This window comes from Triticum urartu, chromosome 1A, assembly GCF_056163025.1.
Source record: "Triticum urartu cultivar PI428250 chromosome 1A, HENAU_Tu73, whole genome shotgun sequence".
NCBI lineage: Eukaryota > Viridiplantae > Streptophyta > Magnoliopsida > Poales > Poaceae > Triticum > Triticum urartu.
This window is the reverse complement of record NC_141873.1, coordinates 356,475,077-356,487,412: the sequence shown is the minus strand read 5'-3', so window position 1 is coordinate 356,487,412 and position 12,336 is coordinate 356,475,077. Positions and strand designations below refer to the sequence as shown.

Sequence of the window (12,336 nt, the reverse complement as noted above, 5' to 3'; positions counted from 1 at the left end):
GCATGCAATCCATGTCATGGTGCTCAGGTAATTTTGGTTTAGTCGCCTGAGCTACGGAGCTGAAAATACTCTTACGATAAAGTAATGTGTACATTCCTTTTTAATAACACAAAAAATGTACACTAGTTACCAAGGAGCAAAAAGTGTATGGAGACGCCATACTGACAATATTTAGTTGATTCTGCCAGACTCTAGAAAACCACCAGAAAATTGTGTATCAAAGAGGGGGAAGAATGCTCCGTTGTAGGCTTGTAGCTCTGGTTTTCAACCTTGCAGATATGAATATTGACACCTATTACACATGTACAGTTAATCTAGTAAAGGGCTCCCCTCTTTGGCAAGAATAAACACGCCGCCTCCATCGCCTTTTGAAATCCTCAAGTCTTTGTCCAGGTAGGTTGTCAAAAGCCACGACTTGGCCTTGTTGTCGCCAGGAATCGGTACCTTGAGGGGTGGCTGCCCAGAGATGGACCCTGCAATGCTAGCAAATGCTCGCTGCAAAGGCTCCAGCAGCTCCTTAACAGGCCCTAGGCTGAACTTCTGTCCGAATATGGCGATCTGTTCAGGTAGATTTACCGATGATGATATCTCAGGAGGCTGGAAGCTCCCCTCTTTGAATTGGACCTTCATGAGAACAAGTAATGTGTCAGTTTGGCATATGTATGTTATCAAGGACGGCTTACACACATGGTAAAGGGCAACTTGTATTCTTGTAACTGATGAAACATCCAAGAAATCTTTTAATAACCATGATGTGCACCTCAAATATTTGGTACGAGAGATTTGCTTATTATCCTATATGCACAGTAACTAGGAGAACGACAGGTAGGTGGCAATACTGGTATCAAATGTGTCTGTTGAATGCTTGAGTTGAAGGCTTGCAGCCATGCTAGACTATATATCTCAGTCTAGCGCAACACAAAGGGGTCTCTCCCTAATTTACTAATTTGCATCCCATATTTCTTAAAAATAGCAAGTAGATGTAACTAGCGAAATGGTTTGACGAAGGGGCTATCTGGATTTCATAATACAAAGTGTTCTAAAATAACATTGATGAGAAGCAAATGTAACTAGCGAAATGATACAAAATGTTCTATTTGTAATTGAAGAAGCAAATTAACTCTTCCACATGACATGTCTGGAAAGCTGAAATAACCAATGCAGTATAAACTGAGACTAGCATAACATTGACGAGAACCAGGTCTGTACCTCTATCCTTGATGGAGTTTGGACTTCAAAAGAAGCAGTTGCGCTGAATGAAAAGGAAGCAAATGGAGTCGAAATAGTTGAAGCATTAATTATTGTCATGCTTCTCGAGTCGATTTCTTGGGATATCTTATCAACTCTGGTGAATGGTGTTGCCCCGGCAAGCAGAATCGGTAGAAGCTCAGAATATGCTGTATACCTGAAAGTTGACGACCATGCACAATTAAGTAGGTACAAGTAACTGACTGGACCCCCTCAGTGCTAATGAGAATTCTTAGGCCTCCTTTGGTTTGGAGGAATTTCATAGGAATTCTAGAGGATAGGATTTTTTTCCTTTAGAGCCCTTTGGTTCATAGGAATAGATTCCTATTCCTACATAGGATTGGTTCCTATCCTCCACATTTCGTAGGAAAATAAAAATCAGCCTAGACTCAATGGAAAAATTCCTTTGGTGTCAACCAAATGACGTCTCGTTTTCTATTCCTACTCGTAGGATTTGAGATACATGCCATCTCATTTCCTATAAAATTCCTATTCCTACGATAATCCTATCCTATGAACCAAAAGAGGCCTAAGAAGTTGATTGCTTACACAGTTTGGCCTCCTTTGGCTTATAGGATTTTTGTAGGAATGTATAGGATAGGGGTTTTAAAGGAAAAATTCCTTTGGAGCTCTTTGGTTTGTAGGAATGGATTCATTCCTATGTAGGATAGGAACCAATCCTTCAGATTTCAAAGAAAAGTGACATTATCCTGACTCAATGGAACAATTTCTATCCTATGCTTCAAATGACATCTCTTTCCCTATATGAATTGGGATACATGTCATCTCACTTCCTATTATTTTCCTATTCCTATGACATTCCTATCCTATTAACCAAAGGAGCCCTCAACTTAGAACACCCTTTGGTCAGAAGAACAACGGCAACAGCACGCAATCATTCAGTGGCTAAAATTCAAATAAAGCATTCCACTGACGTATCGAACTGACGATCGAAGTAGTGAGTACTAGCAAGTACAGATTGAGAGCAAGAAGTGGGAAGGCTCACAGGAGTATCCAGTTTCCGTCGAGCTCTGGCGCCTGGACGGGCGCGGACGTGGGATTGGCAGCCTCGAGCTGGGCCACGAGCTCCACGACCTCCCCCCTGACCTCCGAGGACGCCTTGAGGCCCAGGCCGGAGCCGTACACCGTGTCCACCAAGCACCGCTTCAGCTCCTCCCGCCCCTCGTCCTCCTTCGTAACCGGAGCCTCCTTCGCCTTGGGCGGCGTCGGCGTGGGCTCCCCGCCCCACTCGTCGTCGTTGGTAGGGGTGTCGGCGCCGGAGGGCTGCTCAGGCTCGGCCACCCCCGGCTCGCCCCACTCGTCGGTGACGCCGGGGCGCGAGCAACCCGGCGCGGAAGCGGGCGGCTCGCGGCCCCACTCGTCGTCGTCGACTGTAGGGTCGGGGATCTCGGCGTCGAGTGGGCTGCCTCCCGCGGCGGTGCGTACGGGGAGGCGGAGGCGGCGGGGCCGCCTGACTCGGAGGCCACCGACGCGCAGACGCGCGGCGGCGGCGGGGTTGGGGGAGAGGAGTAGGAGGGACGCGTGGGATGCGTGGCAGGAGGCGAAGAGGGGAGCCATGGATGAATGAATGAATGATTCCACTCCTCTTCTGTTGGCCTCTAGTCACTTGTGTGGGCGGGCGGGGAGGGGAGAGCCCAAACAGCGATTTTCTTTCTTTTACGAAATCACCGCAGGAAAACCCTTAAAAATCGAGCTGTTTTTCTATTTGGTTTTTTCTCCATGAAATACGCACGAGTCATATAATACTCCTATATAAAAGATGTCGTAGTATCACCTTTCTGGGCTCGTCGAGGGCGAAGAGAGTCTCCTAGTCGTGCGTTGCCCGTTCGCTTGGGGAGGAGGCTCTCGGGGCGGGGCAAAGGATGATGGAGTATCCGCCTTCCTATGCTCGTCGGGGGTTAAGATAGCCTCCTAACTGTCCATTGTCGGTTGGCTTGCGGCAGGAGACTCTCGGGGGCGAGGCGAGCCGTCCGATCAACCAGGACGGCTCAATGACTGGTGGACCCTTGGCGTATGAATCGCTACAGTCGGCGCGCGTCCATCATGAGTGGCCCGAGGATGCGCAATCGCTGTAGTTGGGCGAAGAGAGCTTCCCATCTGTCTGTTGCCGGGTGGCTTGCGGCGGGAGGCTCTCGGTGGCGAGGTGTGCCGTACGATCTGCCCGGATGGCTCGTCCTCGGGCAAACCGGCTAGAAGGTCGATGACGGGTGGACCGAAGGCGCGTGATCGCTACAGTCAGCGCATATTGTGACGCTCGGATAATTAAGCTACAGTAACCCTCTACTGATGATGCCACATCACCACGGTTACTGTTGATAAACTTATGTTGATTCAAGGGACATTTACATCTATGCCCCTAATTTGCGCCCACTCTTATATTTACCCCTAATTTCAAAGCCTGCTCAAATTTGCCCCTCCGCTGTTAGGTGCACTTACAGAAATACCCTTCTATGCCGTTACCGTCCGGTCAAAGCAGGTCAAAGCCGGTTAAAGGGCTTTGACCGTCCTAAAAAAATAGCAAAAAAATTCAAAAAAATCTGAAAATTTGTGGGATCAAAGATACTCAGGCTCGCAAGGTGCGTGCAAAGTTTCGTGTTGTTTGTACATTCTAGGAGCTCCTGTCAGAGGAAAAACAATAAATATGTAAGTATGTGAACAGTAAATTCAAAAAATAGCAAGAAAATTCAAAAAATATGAAATTTTTTAGCATCAAAGAGGCTCGGGTCTGCAAGTTGCGTGCAAAATTTTGTTATGTTTGGACATTGGAGGGGTTTGTGGAGAAAAAAACAAAATTTGGCTCAGGAAAAAACTTAAGAAAAAATGACTACTTTGTTTTTTCTTGCTAGAGCTCCTCGCATGTCATTTGATCACAAAGACTTGCAAGCACCTTGTGCACCCAAGCCACTTTGATGCCAAAAAATTTCATATTTTTTAAATTTTTTTGCTATTTTATTTCAAATTTATTGTTCACAAGCGTGCAGATTAACTGTTTTCCTCGCCACGAGCTCCTGGAATGTTCAAATAGCACGAAAATTTGCACACACCTTGGGCACATGAGTATCTTCGATCTCACAAAATTTTAGATTTTTTAGATTTTTTTGCTATTTTTTTTAAGACGGTCAAAGCTGTTTGACCGGACGGTAACGACACAGAAAGGCATTTCTATAAGGAAACCTAACCGCGGAGGAGCAAATTTGAGCAGGCTTTCGAATTAGGGGTATATCTGATTAGGTGGTTCGAGTTAGGGACAGAAATGCAAATGGCCCTTGATTCAAACCCCGTTCAAATTCAAATTTTAAAATCGGGTCAAACAATGAAAGTTTTCCAACATAAAAACTACCTCTTTTGGATTCCCAAGTGCCCCTGAAAATTTATTTAGTGGTCCAGCAACAATTAAAATTGGCCTTTCCAATTTCTAAAAATGGTTAGACAATTTCTTTTAGCCTCAAACTTTTTGTGACTCCTAAAAATAATGTACTTAATTTATGTGACAAGTCTCATATCTAACAAAACTCATTTAGTCTTACTTTTAAAATGAAAAAAAAAGAAAAGGAAATGGAAAAGGAGAAAAAGAAAAGGGGCAAAGTGCTCTGTGCACTTAGGCCTGCCAACAAAGTGGCCGACCCAGCCTGCTAACCGGGTCACCACCTACCTCCTGTTCACAGGGGCGCGGTGGACGCCCGTCCGTCGTCCACAATTCGGATAGGCCACGGGCAACCATCCGGTGGCTCCGCGGCGACCTCAAGTCCCCGACGATGCCCCCGACCGAACCCTAACCCTAGACGCCCCTCAGTTTTCCCCCTCTCTCGTTCTCCTCCCCACAGACCACACACGAGCCGTGCTACCATGAACGATCTCGCCCACGCTGCCACCGTGCCCTCCTCGCCGTCCGCCCGTGCCCAAGTGGATCGTCGTCGTCCTCTGCATCATATATGCGCCACAGTTCGCGCTCGAAGGCTCGGGATCGCCGTCGACGCCGTATTCCCCATCTCTCGATCGCCGACCTCTGTCGCCTCGATTCACTGCACCGAGACCTCCCCGAGCACGCTGCCGCCCCCCTACAGCCTCGCCGTGAGCTTTTCCTCCTCCCCCCTCTCCATTTGCTCTCGCGCGCCTCCTAGCTAGCTTGCTCGCCGTCGCCTGAGCGCGTTGCCGCTGACGAGCTCGCCGCCGTGGCCATGGTCGCCGTCACATGCAGCCGAGTGCCGCATCATGCTCCTGGGGTTCCCAAGGGACTAACGTGCGCGGGGAGGGCTGAAAGGCAAATAAGCTCGATCCCAAAATAACCCCCCGATAATGGAGTATGCGGGAGCTCGCGGGAGGGCTGAAAGGCAAATAACAAAATAACTTACACAATGGAAGCAAGTGGACCGAAGATAAACAGTAAGTTTCTGAATACTTATGATTCGGCCAGGGTTTCACCCTGAGAGGTTTCTTGGGGACTAGTTTGGACTCTGAGTCTGAACTGTCTGAGAGGCCAGCTTCCCTCTCTTGGGTGCCTCTCCCTCCGGGTCTTCGGAGGTTGCCCTCTTCTTCCTCCCCTTATGAGGGGAGTCACTCTCCTCCTCTTCTTCCTCATCTCCCTCATGGGAAGAAAGGGCTTCGGTCTCTCCGGACACTGTTTTCGATGGACCTTTGTGGTGGGGGCCTCCCTTGGCCTCCTTGCCCTTCTTCTTCTTGGTTTTCTTCTCCGTTGCCTGATAGGGCACCGAGACCAACATCTCTGTCAGCTGGGGTGTGGTCAGGTTCTCAGGCAGCGGTGCCGGACAGTTGACCCACTCCGCCTTTGTCGTCCAGCCCTGTACGGAAAATAGGCAATATAACCTTTATTATATTTGAAATATTGACCGGATAGGTCTTCGGAAAGTTTATGCTTACCGCCGTGGCCGGGTTCTCGATGTCGAGCCCGATGTCTTCAGTTTTCTCTGGCCACTTTTTCTGAGCCTTGAAGAGATGCTTCCATATATCTTCGTGCATGGTGCCGAAGAAGCGCTTCAGGGTCTGCGGCTCCTCCGAATTGAACCCCACATGGGGGAGGCCCGGAGTTGGCAGGGAAGGGTGTGGCGAAAGAGCATCACTTGAATCACATTTGTGAGACCGGTGTTTTTGCCCAACATATTGGAGATGCGTTTCTGTAGCATCTGCACCTCTGGTTTGGACCCCCAATCAAGGCCCTTGGCGGTCCATGAGGTTAGTGTCGGTGTCAAAACCGGCGGATCTCGGGTAGGGGGTCCTGAAATGTGCATCTAAGGTCGATGGTAACATGAGACATGGGACACAATGTTTACCCAGATTCAGGCCCTCTCTATGGAGGTAATACCCTACTTCCTGCTTGATTGATCTTGATGAATATGAGTATTACAAGAGTTGATCTACCACGAGATCGTAATGGCTAAACCCTAAAGTCTAGCCTGTCTGACTATGATTATGAGGATATATGTCTACGGATCTAGCCCTCCAGTTTATATAGGCACCGGAGGGATCTAGGGTTACATAAGGTCGGTTACAGAGAAAGGAATCTTCATATTCGGTTGCCAAGCTTGCCTTCCATGTCAAGGAGAGTCCCATCCGGACACGAGTAGAGTCTTCGGTCTTTGTATCTTCATAGCCCATCAGCCCGGCCCATGTCTAATAGGTCAGACGCCTGAGGACCCCTTAGTCCAGGACTCCCTCAGTAGCCCCTGAACCAGGCTTCAATGACGAGGTGTCCGGCGCGCAGACTATCTTTGACATTGCAAGGCGGGTTCCCCTTTCCAAATACTCCAAGATAGTCTTCGGACATGACGAACATGTCCGGATCTGCAACACAAGTTCCACGCACAACCGCAGAGAGTATAATATATCACGAGTCCAATTCGCCGACAACTTTTGGTAATGTGACATCACGTTTGCCCGATCACTATTTCGAACCGTTTCTTGTCCTGCCGTTACATGTTTTGAGGCGTGGTTTTTATTGGCACATCTTGTCGAAACAGAGATCGTGTCTCCTTATTGCGGGATTCTCATCAATACGGGCGTGGTAACCCAACCGTTCCATTGGAATGATCCCTTCAGAATAGGCAGGTTTTCAGGCTTAGGAGGAGGCGCTCGATATCCATTGCCTTTATAAAGGGGCCAAGGGCCGTCTTATTTTGCACCGACCCTTTCCTCAGCCCTTCCAACTTCGAGTTCTAGCACCTGAGGTTTGTCTTCATTGCTTCAAGCTGCCCAATCATGTCCGGACCCAGCCCACAGGGCCGATGGGTGGCTTCCTCTGTTACAGAGGAGGACATTGCGAAGCTTCGTGCAGCCAGATACCTGACCGCGGAGATCCCCCACAGGCTTCCTGCTCGAGGACAGGTTATTCCTACTCCCAGATCCGGTGAGAGGGTCGTATTCATCTCCCACTTCCTGCGAGGGCTAGGATTCACTCTTCATCCCTTCGTCCGGGGGCTCATGTTTTACTACGGACTAGATTTTCACGATCTAGCACCATATTCTTTCCTCCACATCTCGACGTTCATTATTACGTGCGAGGCCTTTCTCCGTATTCCCCCACATTTCGGCTTATGGTTCAAGACCTTTAGTGTGAAGCCGAAGGTAGTCGACGGGGAACAAGCGGAGCGCGGAGGTGCTACAGTGAGCAAGCTTACCAATGCTCCCTGGCCAAAAGGCTCTTTCACTGAAACTCCCAACCAATGGCAGCGGGAGTGGTTTTATGTCACTGAACCCCGCGGTACCAAGTGGGTGGCTATACCTGTGTTTCGATCTGGCTCTCCGTTATAGCTTGCGTCATGGATTAATAAGGGGCTGGATTGGGGATCAATTGACGAAGTGCAGACTCTACAGATCCGCATCCGGAGCCTCCTTGAGAAGGACGTTGGCCTTATCAATGTGGTCCAAGTAATGCTGGTCCGCCGGGTTCTGCCGTGCCAGCGACGACCTCTCCGTATGTGGGAGTTTAATCTGGAAGGACCACAGACCCTCCAAGACTTCTTCAGTACTATGCACAAAGGAATGTGGAAGTTGTTTTTCGGAAAACGAAAACAGTGGCCGGACACCACCGAGGACATCGGCCTCGACCGCAACCATCCAGATACCTCGGTAAGCGCTCGACTCCCGAACAATTTCTAGCCACGCGTGCCGTAGTGCGATACTGATCATAGTATCTTCTTCTAGGGCTGGATAACATGAGAAGCAAACTGGCTCAGGTAAACGTAGGAACGATACATGCCACTGGGTCAGACCCGAGTGGCTTGGGGATGATGCATCCCGAGGGGCGCCCCAGCAAGTTGAACTGAAGATGCAAGTAGATACATGCCGCAGGGATGGACCCACGCGGCCTGGGGATGATGCAGCCCAAGGGGCGCTCCCAGCAAAATGAACTTGGAGAGATGTCACCTGGTTTGGTTGCCAAAGGAGTGTTGGGGTAGCTGAAGACGCGTAGCGAAGAAGTCGCCCCTCACGAGCCGCCGGGGCCTCGAGCCTCGGGAGGCTCTGGAGGCTCGGGCGGCCTCCGGAGGACCGTCTCCATCTCCGCCAGGATTGCGTGATGCCTGTCCTCCTGACCCGCCATGACACTCCGCAGGTTGCGCTGGAAGGCAGCAGCCACGCTCGGCAGGCCGAACGGCATGTGAACATAGCTGTCCAACACACGAAGGCCAGAAGCCCTCCTGAGAGGCGTCCCGATTGAGCCTTGGGATGTCGATACAGACGCGTAGTTCACCACCCTCGCCTGGGTGGGGAGCAATGCCAGGTGGGCGGTGGTCGCCATGTATTGCTCTTGCTTCCTGAAGCTCCTGAGATGCCTTGTCGATGAACTCCTGAGCGCCAGGCGCTCTTCGCCTGGCGCCCTCCTGAGGGAAACGTGCCGCGAAGCATGCCTCCACGTGGTGCCTGAGCGCCTCCCTCATGATGCTAGCCAGGTCTGAGGCCCTCCAGAAGAGAGCCCCCGAGCCCTGCCCGAGGACGGTGCTGGGCGCGCCTCCCTATGCGAGGGAGAGAGGCGCCCCAGGCGCGGGAGTAGATCCTGAAGTGGTGCCGCCGGAGGTGCCACTCCCTTGAGGCCCCGTGTGGAGCAGCTGCTTCTTCTTCTTGGGGTTGGACTCAGGAGGGTACTACGCTGCGTTGCTGTCGGGGTCTTCGAGTGATGCGGCTTGGAAGGCACGCTCGAGGGAGCACACCGCGTCTCTTTCTTCGCAGGGGATGCTGATGATTCCGCCGCTTCCGGGCATCTTGAGGACATTGTAGCCATGGTGGGCAACTGCCATGAATTTGGCTAGCGCTGGGTACCCGAGGATGGCATTGTACGGCAGACGGATGTGGGCGACGTCGAAGTCGATGAGCTCGGTGTGGTAGTTGTAGCATTGACCGAAGGTGACAGGGAGACGAACTTGCCCTATCGGGGTGGTAGAGCCGTCAGTCACTCCTGAGAAAGGCTTGGTAGGCTGGAGCTGATCTTATGGCACTTGAAGGCTATTGAAAGTCTCGACGGACAGGACATTGAGCCCTACGCCGCCGTCGATGAGGGTCTTGGTGACTTGGACATTGCTGATGATGGGTGAATAGAGCATCGGGAGAACGCCGACCGTTGCCGTGCACTTGAGCTGGTCTGCCGAGCGAAAGGTGATGGTGTACTTGGACCATTTGAGCGGGCGTGTGGCCTCGAGCCTAGGGAGGACTGCGTTCACCTCACGAGCAAACTGCTTGAAGACTCGTTGAGAGGTTGGGGCTTGAGCTCCGCTCAAGATGCAGGCGACAGCTCGCGGCTCTTGGAAGCCCCCAGCCCCCTCGTCCTATTGATGGTCGTCGTTCCTTGTTGGCGGCGGCAGCGGGGGGAGACCAGGGTTTCCCTGAGGACGGTCCTCACAAGGCTGGTCCCTCCAGGCGCCCTCACGAGGTTGGTACTGCCAACGATCCTCGCGAGGTTGGTCGCGCCACTCCTGGTGGGGCCCATGGTCGTCCCAACGTTCTCCATCATGTCCACCTCCTCGGTCGTAGCCCCGGTCGTTGCACTCGGGGCATCGACCGAAGCGTCCATCTCGAATGACCCCGAGCTCCTAACAGTCATTAGTGTTGTGCGTGCGCACGTTGTGGAAGGCGCAAAAAATGCGGCTGTCCTTGGATGACTCGGGAAGATCTCGGCCGCGCTTGGTGTCTGGTTCCGCCGCGAGCACGGGGACTCCTTTGCGCTTCACGTCCTTGGCCTTGGCCTTCTTCTCCTCTGGATCCACAGCAGGGAGCTCGAGGAGGGAAAGGCGCCCCTCCTAAGCTCTTGCACACTTGGTCGCGATGTTGAACAGCTCCAAGGTTGTGCACAACTCTTCATTGATGGCGAGCTCCTCCTTCATCTTGACGTCACGGACGCCGTCGGAGAACGCTGAGATGATGGCCTCATCCGTTACCTTGGGGATCTTGATTCACGCGCTGTTGAAGCGTTGGATGTATTTTTGCAGGGTTTCTCCTGGTTGTTGCGTGATGCGGCGCAGGTCACCCACGACCGGGGGGCGGTCGCGAGTGCCCTGGAAGTTGGCGATGAAGCGGTCGCGCATCTCGTCCCAGGAGGAAATCGAGCCTGGGGGCAGGTTCAAGAGCCATGAGCGGGCGTCGTCCTTGAGAGCCATGGGAAACCAGTTTGCCATGACCTTTTCATCGCCGTTGGCCGCTTCTATGCTCAGTTGTAGAGCTGCAGAAACTCCGCAGGGTCGGGTGATGTCTACTACACAACCTTCTTCTTGTAGACGTTGTTGGGCCTCCAAGTGCAGAGGTTTGTAGGACAGTAGCAAATTTCCCTCAAGTGGATGACCTAAGGTTTATCAATCCGTGGGAGGCGTAGGATGAAGATGGTCTCTCTCAAACAACCCTGCAACCAAATAGCAAAGAGTCTTTTCTGTCCCCAACACACCCAATACAATGGTAAATTGTATAGGTGCACTAGTTCAGCGAAGAGATGGTGATACAAGTGCAATAATGATGGTAGATATAGGTTTTTGTAATCTGAAAATATAAAAACAGCAAGGTAACTAATGATAAAAGTGAGCACAAACGGTATTGCAATGAGTTGAAACAAGGCCTAGGGTTCATACTTTCACTAGTGCAAGTTCTCTCAACAATAATAACATAATTGGATCATATAACTATCCCTCAACATGCAACAAAGAGTCACTCCAAAGTCACTAATAGTGGAGAACAAACGAAGAGATTATGGTAGGGTACGAAACCACCTCAAAGTTATTCTTTCTCATCGATCTATTCAAGAGTCCGTAGTAAAATAACACGAAGCTATTCTTTCCATTCAATCTACCCTAGAGTTCATACTAAAATAACACCTTAAGACACAAATCAACCAAAACCCTAATGTCACCTAGATACTCCAATGTCACCTCAAGTATCCGTGGGTATGATTATACGATATGCATCACACAATCTCAGATTCATCTATTCAACCAACACAAAGAACTTCAAAGAGTGCCCCAAAGTTTCTACCGAAGAGTCAAGACGAAAACGTGTGCCAACCCCTATGCATAAGTTCACGAGGTCACAGAACTCGCAAGTTGATCACCAAAACATACATCAAGTGGATCACATGATATCCCATTGTCACCACAGATAAGCACGTGCAAGACATACATCAAGTGTTCTCAAATCCTTACAGACTCAATCCGATAAGATAACTTCAAAGGGAAAACTCAATTCATCACAAGAGAGTAGAGGGGGAGAAACATCATAAGATCCAACTATAATAGCAAAGCTCGCGATACATCAAGATCGTGCCAACTCAAGAACACGAGAGAGAGAGAGATCAAACACATAGCTACTGGTACATACCCTCAGCCCCGAGGGAGAACTACTCCCTCCTCGTCATGGAGAGCGCCGGGATGATGAAGATGGCCACCAGAGAGGGATTCCCCCCTCCGGCAGGGTGCCGGAACGGGTCTAGATTGGTTTTCGGTGGCTACGGAGGCTTCTGGTGGCGGAATTCCCGATCTATTCTGTTCCCCGATGTTTTAGGGTATATGGACATATATAGGCGAAAGAAGTCGGTCATGGGAGCCACGAGGGGCCCACGAGGGTGGGGGGCGCGCCTCC

General features: G+C 50.9%; 1 protein-coding gene across 1 annotated transcript; it reads right to left on the bottom strand.

Annotated features, from left to right (window-relative positions):
- Positions 1–71: 71 nt before the first annotated feature.
- Positions 72–2,866, bottom strand: LOC125511337 (Plastid-lipid associated protein PAP / fibrillin family protein). The gene is made up of 3 exons (XM_048676686.2): positions 2,255–2,866; positions 1,210–1,405; positions 72–624 (listed from the first exon to the last, which is right to left on the bottom strand). Exons 1-3 carry the CDS (start codon positions 2,824–2,826, stop codon positions 310–312), a joined length of 1,083 nt encoding a protein of 360 aa, XP_048532643.1. The 5' UTR covers positions 2,827–2,866; the 3' UTR covers positions 72–309.
- Between the last annotated feature and the right edge of the window lie 9,470 nt (positions 2,867–12,336).

Coding starts and splice junctions, on each gene's coding strand:
- LOC125511337 (XM_048676686.2), bottom strand. CDS start 2,826: ATGGCTCCCCTCTTCGCCTCCTGCCACGCATCCCACGCGTCCCTCCTA. Junction 1,406..2,254: donor GACGGAAACTGGATACTCCT/GTGAGCCTTCCC, acceptor GTCAACTTTCAG/GTATACAGCATATTCTGAGC. Junction 625..1,209: donor AAACTCCATCAAGGATAGAG/GTACAGACCTGG, acceptor GTTCTCATGAAG/GTCCAATTCAAAGAGGGGAG.